Source organism: Leopardus geoffroyi, chromosome A1 (genome assembly GCF_018350155.1).
Source record: "Leopardus geoffroyi isolate Oge1 chromosome A1, O.geoffroyi_Oge1_pat1.0, whole genome shotgun sequence".
NCBI lineage: Eukaryota > Metazoa > Chordata > Mammalia > Carnivora > Felidae > Leopardus > Leopardus geoffroyi.
In genome coordinates this window covers 24423339-24440698 of record NC_059326.1, presented here as the reverse complement: position 1 = coordinate 24440698, position 17360 = coordinate 24423339, and the positions used below count along the sequence as shown (strand labels likewise).

The 17360-nt window shown below is 39.6% G+C and overlaps 1 protein-coding gene across 5 annotated transcripts in view; it reads left to right on the top strand.

The window, feature by feature from the left end:
* The window catches only part of LRCH1 (leucine rich repeats and calponin homology domain containing 1), a 202981-nt gene that overhangs the window by 152238 nt on the left and 33383 nt on the right, over positions 1-17360 (top strand). For 3 of the 5 annotated variants that reach the window (XM_045476365.1, XM_045476354.1, XM_045476387.1), the window contains exons 9-16: positions 271-398; positions 1685-1752; positions 4090-4176; positions 8807-8896; positions 8992-9028; positions 12732-12785; positions 13513-13585; positions 16470-16574. In XM_045476365.1, the coding sequence (XP_045332321.1) occupies positions 271-398; positions 1685-1752; positions 4090-4176; positions 8807-8896; positions 8992-9028; positions 12732-12785; positions 13513-13585; positions 16470-16574 (642 nt within the window). The remainder of the gene's footprint in view (positions 1-270; positions 399-1684; positions 1753-4089; positions 4177-8806; positions 8897-8991; positions 9029-12731; positions 12786-13512; positions 13586-16469; positions 16575-17360) is intronic. The other 2 variants (XM_045476397.1, XM_045476376.1) reach the window with 1 other exon arrangement.

The following is a 17360-nucleotide window of genomic DNA, read 5'->3' as shown; positions in this document are numbered from 1 at the left end:
TTGCTTTCATAAGGGACTAAGCCACGAAGAGGAGTTGACTTTCCAGTTCATTTTGGGGGCTTCCCATTTCTTTTACTTCTCTCCCTCCTTTTCCTCCTTTATTCGTCTTTTCCTGACACCCTCAGGGAAGAGAGAAGTGGGGTCACTCATACACCTCTATAAGAGGTAAGAGAGGAGACTGAAATAGTTAGCTGGTTTTGAGGTTCATCTGTGCTTTGCTTGTCTCTTCATGAGACCATCTTTTTGTCTTTCTCTGTATTTTCCTGATAGGGGACTTTCATCAGGAATTTCAACCAGAGCCTTCCCTTCTGGGGGACAATGACAACTCAGGAGAAGAAAGAGACCAATTTACTGATGGAAGAGATGTTCTCCGTTCAGAATTTATAACGTATATTAAGGCAAGTTGAGGATCAAATAATTTTTTTTTAAATCTTCTTTTGTTTGGCACCTTAACATTTAAGTTCAAGGTTACCAATCTGTCACCTTAAATGCCAACGTACTGCCAGTGTCCTCAGATTTTTATAACATGGAACATCTTCTCAAAGTTTGGGGTGTGTATTTTCTGACATTAGGAGCTGGTGCCTGTCAGACATACCTCTCCGTTTGTCTGTAAATGTGTCTGATTTTCTTTTATATTCAGTAATTGCTTGGCTTTCCACTTTCCACCACTCAGTGCATCAGGATAAGTTTGCAAATGTAATAGAATTGCCATTACCATCTAGTAAAAGTTAACATGGAAAGAGATTCACATTCTTTTCAATGCATTCTAGGTGAATACTTTTCTTAGAAGTATGTCCATTGTAAAAAGAGAAAAGTGGAAATTTTTAAAATCTGGAAATGAATGTCTTCTCTTTCTGGAAAGGTCACTCTGAGGCATTTTCTGTTAGCTGTTTTATACTTTTTTCCCAAGAACACACACACACACACACACACACACACACACACACACACACACACCTCGTCTCACAAACAGTACAATGCGTATTCTCATGTGACTGACAAACCCAACTAATAATGGAGGAATCTGTCAACAGCAAGAGGTGCTAAGAGGGTGGTAAGAAATAGAATTAAGCTTTACATTTCTGACTCTAAGTTAACCAGTATTGTGGTCCTGGGTCAGATCTCTTTAATTTAATTTTTAATTGTGGTAAAATATCTATAACATAAAACTTACCATTTTAGCCATTTTTAAGTGTACAGTTCAGTGAAATATTCTCATTGTTTTGCAGCCATCACCACCATCCATCCCCAGAACCTTTTTTATCTGGTAAAACTGAGACTTCAAACCCATTAAACTGTAATTTCCCATTCCCTGCCCCCCCACCTCCCTTGGGAGCCACCATTCTGCTTTCTGTCTCTATGGGTGATGACTCCAGGGACCTAATATAAGTGGAATCATACAGTATTTGGCTTCTTGTTACTGACTTATTCCACTGAGCATAATGTCTTGAAGGTTCACCGTGTTGTAGCACGTGTCGGAACTTCCTTTTGAAGGCTCGATGACGTTCCATTGTATGTATAGACCATATTTTGTTCATCCATTTATGTGTAGATGGACACTTGGATTGTTTCCACCTTTTGGCTGTTGTGACTAATGGTCCTGTGAACATGGACGAGGGCAGGGTTTGACTGTTGACTGTTGATAGCCAGTGGCTCTCAGAATTCCCATATGTTCTGTCCACAGGATAGGGCTGAGGACTGTGAAGAACTGTTACGGATAGAAGAGGACACGCACTGGCAACCTGAGGGAATGTGAGTATCCAGGGCCTGGTTATGAGCTACCTGTAAAGTTCATGGTTCAAGCAGAAGGCAGGCCTGTCGTGATAGAATTTTGGTCTGCTTTACTTTGGGTAAGCCTATATTCTCACCCAGTGATATTGATAAGTTTTTCTTATCATTGATAAGTTTTTCCTATCAGATGCTTATTGTCATGGTATAGGGGTGTTACGGTGCAAGGTCACACCTCTTCCTTGGCCTTGAGTTTCATCTGATTGGAGGCTGTGGATAGAATGTGATTCAGGAGATTAGATGAAGTTTCTACACTGGAGATTCTAGCTTACTGCCATTTGTCTGAAGAAACCAACAACTGGACCCAGAGCAATGCGTAGTCCCAGTCACTCTTTACCTAGCCTTCAGGTTCAAGATCTGAGAAAACCGTATACCTCTCATGTCTTGGTCCTGTGTCTAAAATTGTAATAGCTAACATTTATTAAACACTCCATGCTCAGCAGTGTTCTAAGTATTTCATAGGTAGTAACTGATTTCATCTTCACACCAATTCTGTATGATAAGTTCTATTATTATCCCCCATTTCACATATGACAAAATTGAGGCACAGAGAGATCGATGATCTTGCCCCAGGGTTACAAAGGACTGGCATTGAACCCAAGGAATCTCACATCACACGGATATCCCTTTAACTCTATTGCACATAAAGATTTACTTGGCCAGCTTTACAGGGGAGGGCCTGAGTCATCTATCATATGATGAACCATTTCCAGGGGAATTGAATATGGACCATGTGGCATGCAGTAGATTTTCGGTTCCCAGGATTTCGTTTTCCATGATCTGGCATGTGGGCCTGGACCTTCCTTCATATCTTGTAGGAGACTCCCCTTTAGTGAGTCTTTATTATATTAAAAGGTATTTCCACTTAGGGGCGCCTAGGTGGCTCAGTCGGTTAAGCATCTGATTTCAGCTCAGGTCATGATGTCACGGTTCGTGGGTTTGAGCCCCACATCGGGTTCTGTGCTGATAGCTCAGAGCCTGGATCCTCCTTCAGGTTCTGTGTCTCCCTCTCTCTCTGCCCCTCACCTGCTCATGCTCTGTCTCTCTCTGTCTCAAAAATAAATAAACACTAAAAGAAAATTAAAAAAAAAGTTTTTCCACCTAGAGAAACACGTTGACCTATATTCTGTAGTGGAGAGCAGGAACCATGATCAAATATCTCTTGACCTTTAAAAACATTGCTAGGTACCTTTCACATCACTGTCCTGTATTATCTATTCATTGAATATATTTCTGTAATATCAAGGAGGACTAGCTTGATTATAGAATCAAAGAATTATAGGGAAGAGATTTTATAGGGAGGGTGTTCTTTTAAACCACAGTGGACTCTGGAACAATGCAGGAATTGGGGGCACCAACCCTAGCACAGTCAAAATCTGTAGATTACTTTCAACTCCCCCACCCCCTCGCCAAACTTTACTACTAAAAACCTACTGTTGACCAGAAGACTCACCAATAACATAAACAGTTGATTTGCCTATATTTTGTACGTTATATGTATTATATGATGTATTCTTAAAAACATACCTAACTTTGTCTGAACTTTCTCAGTATTCCTAGGCTATGCATTTCATCCGTGAATTTTTTCAAATTGCTGCAAATCTCTAAAAAATTTTCCAATATATTTTTGGAAAAAAAAAAAAAAAAAAAACCCCGTGTATGAACGGACCCATGCAGTTCAAACCTGCGTTGTTCAAAGGTCAACTGTGTATAAGGCTTTGGAAGCCCCATTCTAAATCTTCTATCTAATCATTCTCAACCCTGCCTGTGGAGCCCCAGTCTCTGGCTTGGCCTTTTGTTCAAGTGCCACAGATGATTTTGCTGCCTAAAGAGCCTGCACTGAATGAGAACCACTATCCCGCAGCAAAACCCCATATTGTATGAAAGCAGTGAAACCAAGCAAGCCACACTGGTAGCACTGGAGTTGGAAGAGGCAAAAGTATTGTAGGCCTGCTGCATCAGGGCATCCCCCCAGGGCTCAGGAAAGCACAGCGAGGGAACCACCCAGAGGGCACATCGCCTTGATTTTGTAGAGGAGCAGATACAGGCCCGTGGGCATTGAGACTTTGTGTGAGCTGCTGTTTAATAGCAGAGCCAGGCTTCCCCCACCCAGTAGCTCCATTTTCCACCACACTCTGGCCATCTCCTCTGCAGGCTACTGACACACGTTCATTATAAGGTGGAGTTTGTGGAAATCACTTTTACATGTTAGATGCATTTTTATAAGTGTGCTCTTAAGAATCTAGATAATATCCATGTTCTAGTAATCATCGTCACTCTTATGCTTGGTTCATGCTACAGAATAAGTTCATCCAAAGACCAGGATGTGGATATGGCGATGATCGAACAGCTGAGAGAAGCGGTAGATTTGCTGCAAGATCCCAACAGGTACGTGTGTCTTTCCTTGGCCCAGGTTTCGTGTGAGTATATCGTCTCGCCTTTAAAAATATCTATACAGGAGCGCCTGGGTGGCGCAGTCGGTTAAGCGTCCGACTTCAGCCAGGTCACGATCTCGCAGTCCGTGAGTTCGAGCCCCACATCAGGCTCTGGGCTGATGGCTCAGAGCCTGGAGTCTGTTTCCGATTCTGTGTCTCCCTCTCTCTCTGCCCCTCCCCCGTTCATGCTCTGTCTCTTTCTGTCCCAAAAGTAAATAAACGTTGAAAAAAAAAAATTAAAAAAAAAAAAAATCTGTACACAGTTTGGGCTCAGTCTAACCCCCAAAAAGAAAAGCTTTTGCAAGATCCATAAGCGTCAGAGTCCCACTTCTGAAGTGATGGAGATCATTCCCCCCTTTTGCTACCCCTTAATGAAATGTATTCACCCTTCATGAACTTCATATGGGAGTTTTTGGCATAATTCTTAGAAAATAGCAACACGATGAAAATGCATATTTGATGTCGCCTCAAGTTCAACTCCTGACTTCTAGAAATACCAAGGAGATTTTCCAAAAATCAAAGAATTGTTTTATCAAGTACTATCGTATTTATTTTGAGATGCCAAACTTATGTTACCTAAATAATATATTTCTAAAGATTGGGGTTATGAGATAAGTTTTTAATTGAATTGGCCATTGTCATCAGAGGCACAGAATGCAGTAGATACATTTTTTGGTTTCTTAGCAAAGGATCATGGAATTCCCGTGAACAAAATATTTTTCAGTAAGACAATATAGCCAGTATCAGGTACTAACTACTTTATCACTAGGAAAATAGATCCAAAGCTTATTCCTGGTAAACTGTTTATGGGTCTTGTGGACTTAAATATGAAAATGATACGGTCTCGTAATATGGTGAACACAGAAATTATACCACATTTTGGCAATTCATGAAAAGGGTGGTTAGCAAGTCCCAGAGTGCCAGTAATGGCTCACCACCAATGTTGCTTGGCCCTAAAAGAATAGTGATGGGTCAGTGTGTTTGGCTGAAAGTCTTTAGCGATTGATTTGAAAAGCATTTCAGTTCTGTAGACATTAATTGAGTGCTTAGAGATCATGGGAAGATCTGCGTGCACCTCTGGGGATATAAAGATGAACAAGACACAGCCCTTGCCTTCTAAGAACTTAAGCTATGGTAGAGATGGCTTCGAGTAGCTATTTGTAAGTGTAATTGATTTAGGTGCTTGAAGTGATAGGCTCCAGTGAATTCCTGGCCGCAGATGGAAATGGGGAGATGGCGGGGCTGGCCTCCCTGAAGGCTGGGGTAGTTCATCTGGGCCTTTAATTACTGGCCATTTCAAGGAAAAAGCAAACCCTGGATTGAATTAAAAGCTTAGGCAAAGGCATGGAGGTCAGAAGGAGTGGAGCAGGCGTGGACTCTACCTGGGAGGCTGGGGTCTGGCTGTTTCCACCTTTTAAAAATCTGGGCAGTGCTTCTGATGCACAGCCAGGGCTGAGAAGCTGTGGAGGGGCAGTTGGAGGGGTGCTGAGGATGTCTTCAAATGCTGTGTTGAGGAGCCCAGACTTTATTTCATATGTAGAGGGAGGTGGTGGTGCTTTAAAAATACGATTATTCGTGTTCCTAATTCTCCCTACTGTGTGGCTCAGAGCCTGGCTTATTCGTGAATGCCTAATCAAAGCATGTTCTTTAAAGAGCTGTGTTTCACATTCTAAACCAGGGAAGTCAGTGAGAAGGTGGGAAACAGGGACAAGAGGACACGTGTGTGTGTTGTATGTGTTTGTGGGAAATTATAAGGAATGGGGAAGCAGCTCATCTGGGGGTAAAGAACAGATTTTGGATCAGCCAGCCACAGGTTCTGAACCCAGCTCCAACACCACTAATGTGGGTTAAGATATAACTATTCTGCACGCCAGTTTCCTCCTCTGTGAGATGGGATCCACGTACTTACTTTTTAGGATTGTGAAGATCTGAAATAATTTATAAACTGCTAGTAGGAAGGCAAATTAGCAAAACCATTCTAGAAGACATCCTAGTAGTACATGGCCATTGTCTAAAATATATGTAAACTTTCTGAAATAAATTCTAAAAATGTATCCTAAGGGATGAAGAGATATGAACAAAGATTATGAGGGGAAGATATTTTTATAGCAAACATTTGGGGAAAATGAAATAATGTAATATTTTAGAGATACTTAAATATAATTTGGTCCTTTATAAAATGGAATAGAACATGGCTGATACAATGTGTTTTTTTAAATTTTCCAATATATTTTAGAATGCTCATTTTAGGGGCACCTGGGTGGCTCAGTCGGTTAAGCGGCCGACTTTGGCTCAGGTCATGATCTCGCGGTCCACGAGTTCGAGCCCCACGTCGGGCTCTGTGCTGACAGCTCAGAGCCTGGAGCCTGTTTCAGATCCTGTGTCTCCCTTTCTCTGACCCTCCCCCGTTCATGCTCTGTCTCTCTGTCTCAAAAATAAATAAACGTTAAAAAAAAAAAAAGAATGCTCATTTTGTAATCACTTTAAAAGTATATAAAATGCAAAGGTTTGATCCCAATTATATAGACTGAATTAGGTCTTCTTTGTGTCAAAACAGAAAAAAAATTAAAACTGGAAGGAAATATATTACTGTGGATGTTTTTCTGTAGGTATTTCTAAATTAGTATTTTTTTTTTTTTATATTTTTATGAATTGTAGACCCTTAGCAGGCACTGTTGTAGTTCTTTGGCAGGTTATTTGCGGTGGGTGGTGAGAACAGTGTGAAGGAACAGTGCAGACTGGTTAGATATGAGCACCAGGTTTCTGGTTATCTGAGATGGGGAACCAAGAGGGCCCCAGGGTTGAGGAGGAGGAAGTTGTGGTCCGCGTAGGACGTGCTGAATAAAATCCAAGGTGGCAATGTCCATTCTGCTGCTAGGAGTTTCGTTCTGGGGCTTCGAGACTTAGATTTGAAAGTCATTTCGTAAGGTGCTGCAGTAACAGAGCTGTATAATGAGGATGAGATTCCCAAAGCCAAGTGTATAGATGGGAAGGGAACATGAGTCCAGAATCGAGACTTAAAGTGTGACATTACAGAGAAAGGACCCCCCTTGGGCTCAAACTTAATATATTATTTCAATACTTGTACCTTTTGCATTTTGTATCACGCCCCCAATAAACGTTTCTTACAAATTTGAGATTGATTAATATGTGAACCACAAAGTGAAAAAGAACAGCCTCGTTTGGGGGAAATAAAAGTGTCTTGGGAATGTGGGCCCGGAGCCCAGTAGTGAAGATCTCGGTGACCCGGAGGAGGGTTCCCAGCTCTGGGCCTTACTTTCGTCATCCTTCATGAGAAGTGCGATGAACTGAGGACCTCAAGATTCCTCTCTAGCTTGGAAACATTTGAGGCAGTGAGTTGCCCAGAATGTAGAGCGAGTGGAATGGTGGGTGTGTGCTCGAATTGCGAATTGCAGAAGAAAACAGCCCTGAGTAACTTTCCAAGAGCTAATTGATTTGCATCTTTATGGAATGCTATTTTAAAATTGTATCATATTGTAAAACTTTATATGGCTTTCATTTGCTGCCTAAAATAACTCACTACTTTGGCTGCTTTAGATCTTTGTTGTTCATCCTGAATAATTATCATGATAGGGCAGTTCTAACTTATAATAATGTTTCTGTGAGCCAGTATAATAGCGTTAAAGAAAGGGTCACTGTTTGTTTCTATTAAGAGAGAGCTCTTCAAGAAGTCACTTATTTCTAGCTGCTTGGGACTGAATATTAATAATAAAAATACACATAAATATTGGGTTTTTCCTTTATCTCATATTTCATAGGTCCAAACTTTTTGTTGTTTGAGCTAAACCACTGATTATAGGATTAAATTTTAGAGGTTTACCTTTCATACAAACTTAACATCAAAAAAACCTAGTTGAATATTGGTATCATATTTTGTCTTTATCTTGGTTTCTTTTTTAAGGATTTCTGATTATAGATTTGACAGCATTTTCAATAGGGCATATATAATATGACTCATCCCTACCTTTTACAGTAGCCTTGTAACTTTCATATGACTTACAGAAATTCCTGGTTTTATAGATCTTAAATAGAATTCAACTCTTAAAATTGCAGAAATTCAGAAACTATCTGTAAGGCAATTTCAGAAGTAAAATTGCATATCAAATTGCTTATGAATTCTAATTTTTTAAAATGAGAGTACTAGTATATATCAGAGATATCTTCCTATTAAAACAAAATGCCCTTCATACATGTAACATAATATAGTACTCTTAGCAATTTTATTTACCTCTATAAATTAATCAAGTTCTAGAATAGAATTTTGTGCTACCTATGACTTTGGCAGAAATTGCTATTATATTGCAAATAAGTTGTATTTCAGTACCAATAGCAGATAGAAAATGATGTTCAAATTATATAAAATTTTGCACATGGTGGGAAAATGCCATGTAGCTTGCAATTTCTACCATAAACCTTTGATTACTTAATCTAATGATAAACATAACTTTTTAATATACTAAAATTATAAACTAAATATGACCCAAGGCATTGGATTTATTAAAATCATAGAACCTACGAAAAGTTTAACTAACGTGCTAACATCTTTTTTTCCTACTCTTTAGATTAAGCACAGATGTTTCAGAGAGAAATGTTGTAAACTTTTATCCTGTGGAATCAGCAGAAGCCTTAGACTTACAAGATTCTGCACTAAAGTATGTTGACCTTTTTGTAACTAAATGTATTTTCTCTTTCTACATTGAAGTATGTATGCTTTAAATTCCACTTTATATCCTTTTTTTTCCTACAGTGGTCAAATACAGCTGGAGACCTCTCCCGTTTGTGAGGTAAGGCTGCTCTTGGATTAACCAGAGCTCCGTGCAGTCCTCTACCATGGAATGGTGGCTCCCGTATTCTACAAAGATTTATCATTGGGATAGAACAGTCGTTGAACCAATATTTGATTTTATGAATGGTCTGTTTTTCTAATTTTGTATACTTCTGCCTTATTTAGTTTTCCTGTGTATTATACTTCCATCTTCCATTAAAGGTGAGGGTCAGCTATTTCCATTAAAATCTCGAAATTTCTTGGGTCAGATCATCTTGCTGAGCCAGGCAGTAGCAACCGAGATCCCTAAGGAACCCCGAGACATCAGAAAGCGTAGGCCCATTCATTGCAATTTTAGAGCCAAGAAGGAAGCCTCGGAAGTGGCCAGGAGAAAATAAACTACAAAAGACTTGAAAGGCAAGGACAAATGATTTGAGAAGTCCCTAGGAGGATTAGAAGACCTTAGCAGAGAGACCTGGGGGAGTTATTTGGGGGCAGAGTTACGCTGGGTGAAATGTGGTTGGCTGCCGAAAGCAGTTTTGACTAGATGAGCCTAAACAGTCCCAGAGAAGCAGTTATATAAGTAGGTTTGAGCTGGTGACTTGGGAGTGAAACCTGGGTGGCACTCTAATTCATCTCTCCTTAATGAGTGGGTTTAGGATGGCTAATTCCGGTATACACACCAGTTTATGTCCCCTGAAGTGTCTGAGCACGGGGAGTGTAGTGAAGCAGTTTCACACTCTTTACTAGTGAAGTCTGTGTTGGGTAAGAGAGAGAACTACTGCGATTTCATTGTTGAGAGCCGTACCTTAGAATTATGTTGAGTTGTAATCCTACCTCAAAGACTTGCTAACTGGGCAACTATGGGCTATCTCTCCAAACTTCACCTTCATTTTCTCTAAATTGGGACTGGTCTCACAAGCCGGGGCACCTAGGTGGCAGCTCTTACTCTGACTCTGCCACTCTATTGTTGTTATCGGTGTGGTCCTTAGAATTACTGCACCGTGTCTTTCCCGGTAGAGGCATCATTGGATTACCCAGTTCTGGAACATCAGGAAGCATCTTATGTGAAGGCTGCCCCAGCACCTTTCCAACGGGCTCTCTCCTTTGAGACACAATACTTGTGATCCTGTGCAGGCCCACTTTTCTATTATTGAGTGATTGATGATAGTTGATCTGCTTTTCTTCAAAAGCTTCCTCTTTGGAAATAATTTGAAACTTATAAAAATGTGGGGGAAAATTGTAAGATTCTATTAAAAGTTACCAAAATGGCATCCTTTTACCTGGAGTTACCTATTATCAACGTTTTACCTCATTTGCTGTATTGTTTCTTGTCTTTGTTTCTCCACACACAGTTCTTTTTCTGAAACATGTGAGAGTTTCATACATCATAGTCCTTTTTTCCTAAACATTTCAGTGTACGTTTTCTGAGAATAGAGATTTTATTTTACCTAACTACGCTTGGTTATCACGTTCATAAATTTACATTGATAAAATGTTTTCCTCTAATCTACCATTCATGTTCCAAACTTTTCAGTTGATCTAATGATGTTCTTCATTTTTTCCCTTCTAGTGTAGGGCCCAGTCTAGTGGCAGGTGTTGTATTTAGTCATGAGGTATCTACAGTTTCCTTTATTTTGGAACATTTCTAACTTTTCCTTGGTTTTTATGGCCTTGAAATTTTGAAGACTATAGCTCTCTTCTCAATGGTGTATGCCCCTTATTTTGTGGAACAAAAGTTCCTCCTATTTCCCACGTTTAGATTGAGATTCTATGTATTTCATTGGGATACTGCACGGGTGATTTGTGTCCTTCTCAGGATATCCCCTATGTCTGTGTGGCCCTCAGAGATGATGTTAATTTGATTACCCAATTGTTGCTTAACAATCATGTAATTACTATCCTGTTTTTCTGCTACAACCAGTATTACTTTAGGACCCTGGGTGCGTGATTTCAGGAATACCCGTGAGACACAAATCCTCTAGAACAAAGATATCTCTACTCCACCTCTGATTTATAGTGTTTTGTGTTCATATATATATATATTTTTTTTTCCTTTTTGGTTGAATGAGGACTCCTATTTGGCATAGGAAGTTCTTACTCATTGTCTCCCTTCTCTAGGGCAGTCATCTGTCCATGACAGGCACGTGTCAATGATTTTAAAAAGGAGGGATAGGATAGCTGGCTCTAGAAGTCCCAGGGAGGAGGAAGAGGAAGTAACGGATTAGCAATGCCAGTGCCAGTGATGATACAGAACTTAAATGTGATCCTCATCAATGATGTGGTTGTTTTTACATTCTCTCCTCCATCTCATTCAGGAGGAAAGTAATATCTGTAGCGTAATCTTGACTCAGTTAGCCAGTGTTTGTTGAGTACTTGTGCTGGATTTCGTCTTGTTTTTGGTGTCAAGGACTGGGGTATTAAGGATATGAACTTGTCCTTCCTTTTAAGGTGTTTTAAAAATTATGAAGGGAAGAAGACTTAGATTTTGAAAAACTTGAGAGTAGGATATGACATGGTCTATAATCCTGAGTGTTTTAGGTGCTCTGGGAGACCGGGGAAGAGATAAGAAGTTAAGGAGAGGGAAGTAAACCTGGGTTTGGGGGGTAGTTTGGACTTGGGTCAGCCCCAGGAGGCTGTGCTGAGCAAGGAAGCAGGCAGCCGTGGCAGAATCAGGACCAGGCGTGAACTGAGGAATGAATGAGTGGGTGGTGCCCAGTTCGACAGGTGAGGCCGCAGTTATGAAGTGGTTTATACATCACATTGTCTGACTTTACATATACTTTAGATGACTGTCCGTATCAAGTTTAGGTAGCATTGGCCTCCATGCAGGAAGAATTGCAAATGATAGTCTCATTCATAGATAGTAACAAATTGGGGAAGGTATTGGGGGCACAACAGGAAAAAAATCAGAGGAAGGAATTGCTTATAGAGGGATCCGCCCTGCAGATACTTATTAGTAGTTCTAACAAAGCTGCTTAACTGGGTAGGGAAATTAATGACATTTTATTCTAAATATATGTTTTTCCTTTGGATTTGTCAAAGTTCAGAATATTTTTTAAATAGCACTCCTCAGTAGGAACAGACATCTTAAATTTATACTGATTTGGCGTAGTGTAAATGAAGATGCTTATATTAGTTATCTCCAGATTTTTATTAGGGTAATCTGTGGGGTTCTTGATCACCATATGCATAAGGCAGATCTGAGTAACATAAGCTAGAGTTTCCTCCTTGGTTGCCAAAGCAAACTGGCATTGAATGGACAACGTAAGATCGTGGCAGGTAATTTGGAGTTCAGCATGTACGTTTATTAAAAGCTCCCAGTGGGGTTCTGTGTATTTGGGAAGTGCTGCCTTGGACCATTTCTAAAAACCTCTCATTCAAATGGGGGGGGGTGGGAACCCACAAGTGGCTTAGTAACCTAGCAAGGCAGGTACTTTGGGCTGAACTCTTTGCTCTGGGAGATTCCTTTTCTTAGTTTGTGTGATACTTTAGATGTATTTTGTGTGTGTGTGTGTGTGTGTGTGTGCGAATGTAATAGCTGCATGTTTTTAGCAAATGTAAGTATGAACTACTTAGCTACTTAACACACTGAATAATTAATTCCGTGTGTATTCCTTGTGTGCCTGTGTACCAGGGATATGATGGAAGTCAGAAGGATGCAGTTCTTGCCTCAATAATTTTATGGTCTAATAAATATACCATGCATTTTTTTCCTTAAGGTGCAAAATGACCTAACATTACAGAGTAATGGGAGCGAGTATTCTCCAAATGAGGTGAGTTTCCTGAAAATTCACGTAAGCTGAGGTATTTTGTGCAGCCTGAATTGGAATATCTTTGACAGAAATACATAATCTGAGACTGTCATGATTCACGACCCAATTGTATTGCAGATTCTCTGGGGCAGTCTCTTTCATTAGCTATCCTAGTCTTAGCTGGCCCTATCCATAATTAAGGATTAATTTCATAAGATATATTTTGAAAAGCAAATATGGCAACATCTTTATAGAAGACAAAGTGATGGCTCAGACAGGCAATATTTAGAATGTCCTGGTATCCATAAATGATTCAGTGTGTGCCTTCCCTGTAGATGAGACATCTGTTCAGTGTTATCTGTTTTCTTATTTCGCTGTGTTAGGACATCATTCCTCAGATGTCCCCTCTGTGAGGTGGATGTGAGTGTGTTCCTGTGTATGTATACACATGCACGCATCTATTCTGCAGCAGAAGGGGATTGCCAGTTTCACATGATTGTAGAATATTTTTTTATTGAGCAGATTACAATTAGCTCTCCCTCCCCAAACAACATTCTGTTGATGATGCCGCTTAAGGCGTTTGCAGTGCGAAGATGCATCCAATATCAAATTTTTTGGTCCGGGCTTCATCACAAAGCAGCAAATCCCAAAGGTAGCGGTCTTACTATAATCCTCGAACATAGAGAAGCACGTATGGTTCCGCTTTCGGGTGTTGTTTTTAAACCGTCTTTTCTTTCTGATCCTGCAGATTAGAGCCAACTCCCCTGCCATCTCTCCTACCGCCAACAGCACGGGGCCGTTTGGCCTGAAGCCTCGATCAGGTAAATGAAAACCTCAGCATCTTTGTACTCGTAAATACTCAGTGGCTTCTCCTGAGTCTTTTATTAAATGTCGATGTTCTAGCGTGAGCAGCTGTGACAAACTCGGGCAAACGCGAGTCCGGGGCAGGGGAGTGGGGGCAGACTTTGGAGCCTTGTTTTCAGTGAGTCACCTGTTAAGTCCATGCTCTCAATAGCAGATACCTTCCCTCCTTTTCAGTCAGAGCGAAGAGAAAAGGTGATGGGGCGTGTGAGTGGGGCAAACATTTTCCAATGAGTTTTTTATCCAGGGAAGTGAAAATAGCCAGCCCTTTGCCCCAGTGGTTCCTGGTACCCTGCTGAGCTAAATTTAGAGCAGCCTCTGGGAGAGTGACTCCTCTAAGACATCGCTTGTTTGCTTTCTAGCCCGGGTAGGGTTATGTATTTTCTCCTGTAACGGTGATCATTTCGAGGCTCACATGAGTGGTCAGGAGTCATTTCTTTAAAAGAGCCTTTCTGCTCGTATTACCTACTTTTAATTTAGTGTTAGTATGTTCACAGGTGTAAATTCTAGCAACGTGCAGAGTAACTATTGATTTTAAAAAGAAGGGATACACATAGAAAAAATTGGTTCTTTTGATTTCTTCGCTCAAGTTCTGGCACTGTGTACCTGGTTGTAGGTCCTTTTTTGTTTTAACATGTTTAGTTCTTGGTTTACACTCCCCACTATAATGCTTTTAAGGAAGTGTTAAGAAAGGACTCAGACACATGTAAGCAAAAAGCTAGTAAAGAATGTAGATGTTCTTTGTTTTTTCAAGAAAGCATTTTGGCAACAGTAGAAGTTAAACATGTGTATATTTTGTAAAAGGATACCATAAAAATATAATTTCTTTATGAAGGATTTTTTTTTTTTTTTTGTATTTAGAGCAAGTTGACTGATGGGTAACATGTCGCCAGGTGTTAATAGTTTCCTAGCATTTTGGATGGGCTCTAAGGAAAAGCTATTTGAGAAACTGCCTGGACATGGGAAGGATTAGCAGGTGTTTTATGGAAAGCCAAATTGTGTGTGAAATAAGGTTCAAATGACTGGCTTCCTCATGTATGGAATGAGCAGAGCATATGCAGCCAGATCTGGGCTGGGCCTCCGTCTCCCCGGGGTCTCAGGTGTGTGCTCGGATCAGGTGGGCACATCTCATCCGTGCCTTCAGTGCTGGCCTGCCGGGAGAGGACCTCAGATTGGGCTACAGACTTGCTCCTAATCCTTACAGGCAGTTCTACATAATTTCGAAATAGTTCATAATGGAGCAAACAAAAGTTGAGTGGATCTCCAAAGAACAATATTCTTTTGAGTGTGCATGTTTACAATTTGGTTGTAAAATTGTGATTCCTTTTTCTTCCTTGTGTGGAGTCCAAACTCAGCTTATCAACATTGTACTTGTACTCTTCAACCATTTCAGATTCTTTGTAGTGGTGAAATAGAAATGGGGTATTTATTTTGAATAGCAGAAAACAGAGATAATTTCCTCTCTAGGCTTCCAAACTTTCTAAAATGCTGACTAACCTCTGTGGAAATTGTTCTAGCTGTTGAAAGCTATGTGGAGTTTGGTTGCTATAAATAATGCTGATTTATCTTCAGGAACATCAAGTGGCATGTAGGAACTTTATAAAACTAGCATTATGTATTGGGGAATTTTAAATTTTGTTTAGTGATTTAAAAATATTACAGTATATATTTTTCCCATTTTCTAGAAAATAATATGTATATACGTGATCTTACTTGAAGATCATATGATTTAAAAAGATAGAAATTCTTTTTGACCGAGTAGCTTTGAAACTTTAAAAAGCCAATTAATTTTTATTTTAAAGTTAAGTATATGGATTTATGTGGTTTCTGTATTATAAATAAAAACAGACTGCTCGAATCAGCAAGTTTGGATAAGAACTTAGATTCTTAAATAGGCTGCTAGTTTTCTTCAAAAGAAAATTTTTTCCTCAATTGTGTTTTCCTTCAAGGAAAGACAACTACATATACTCAAAGATTCGTTCCTAGAAGCGTGTCCATTTATTGTACTGGCCCTGCCTTAGCATTGGAAAAAGATGGTACAGATATTTCCTCAACGTGTAAAATTACTAGATGGATATTTAGTACAAAAAAGATGTCATTTCATAAATGACAAACTCAGAAGTGCTTGAAATTGATTAACGTCTGTTGGTGAATTAGGTTCATTGCTAAAGAGAGTCTACTAGTCAAAATTGTTTTCCTCCCGATCAGTATCAAAGACAATGTTGAGAAGTGTGTGTGTCAAGGGTTGAGGAAAGATTTGGCCAGCTACAGCCATCAGTAAAGCGTGCCAATAGACTTTAAAGAGAAATTTTACATTGCCATGGGGGAAAAATTGACAAATGGTAAACCCAGATTCTATAATAGTCTCATTTCTGAATAATGGATATATTTACATATATTATTAAGCTGTGTCTATGTAACCCAATTTTTTGTGCGAATCGTATTTGCTACAATTGTTAGTTACTTAGAAGGTTTTTGAAAAAGGTATCTGGTAGGTCTTCTGCTTTTTATCTGCATTATCTATGGGTGCTCTTCCTTTCTGCTGACGTGATTCATTAGTACTCTGAGTCTGTGGGCTTGCAGAACTGTTAAGATTAACGATATTAACTGCATGCAAAGTATATGATTGATAAGTACTAACACTCGGTTTTTATCATTCTTTTTATTTCATGCGCCATCTTTCATTCTTCTCCTGTATTGTACATTTGAATTTAAATCCCATGATATGAAATTCGCTTCATTTCCATACAAACCTTATGCCATTTGTGAAATGCTGCTGTCCCTTTGGTTTTTCCTGGTCCTTGTCCAACTGTACGCGGACCGGCTCTCTCGCTCTCCTGCAAGACCCAGCCCTCACTCTTCCTCCTATCTCCTTCAACAAACTTACACAGGCACAAACATGGGACAGCTCTAGCTACAGTGTTCCATCTGAAGGAGACAGTGACAATGGTAGGTGGCCTTGTACCTGTTCTTCAACGTGCTCATTAATAAGCCAATGAATATACTAAACGTTCGTTTCTGTACAGCTGAACATAGAGTATATTCACCTGCATGCCTGATATAAGAAATAATGAGTAAAGCTAGAAAGTGAAGTCCAGAGCGGTGCATGTGGATTGCTGTCTAGCAGTTTGTTCAACTACGTTTAATGACCTTGAATATTCTGAATTTCGGGAGGACTTTACAATAATTTCTTTCTCTACCTCTTCTGCTTGGATTTTTTGGTGTGTTTGCTTGTTTACCAAAATTTGGGAGTGTCTCTGCTTCCTCCTGCATCTCAACAAAGTGTGTTTAGAGTTTGATCTTTTATTATCTATACTCACCATGTGAGATTTTTAAGGTAATTAAAAATCCGGCTGATTCCGGAGTGGTGCACTGAAAAGAATCTTAACATTGAGAAATTTCTAAAAATGAAGAGAAAGCACTTGCCTTCTCCCTTTAAAAAAAAAATTTTTTTGGTGTTTGCACATTTTGACTTTGGACACCTTCTACCTTTGTGAGGGTAATATATAATCGTCAGTTGGCCTGAAAATCAAATGTGCCAGTAAAAAATTGAAGACAGCTAGTTGGGAGTATTATGAATGTCTTTTAATTTAATGCCATTACATATCTTAAATAGCCTAAAAGATGAAAACAAAATGTAGTTATTTTGATCTACATGTCACATATATCAGAATCTCCATTTGGTCTAATGTTAGTTAAGAATTTCAACATTTGGGGTGCCTGGGTGGCGCAGTC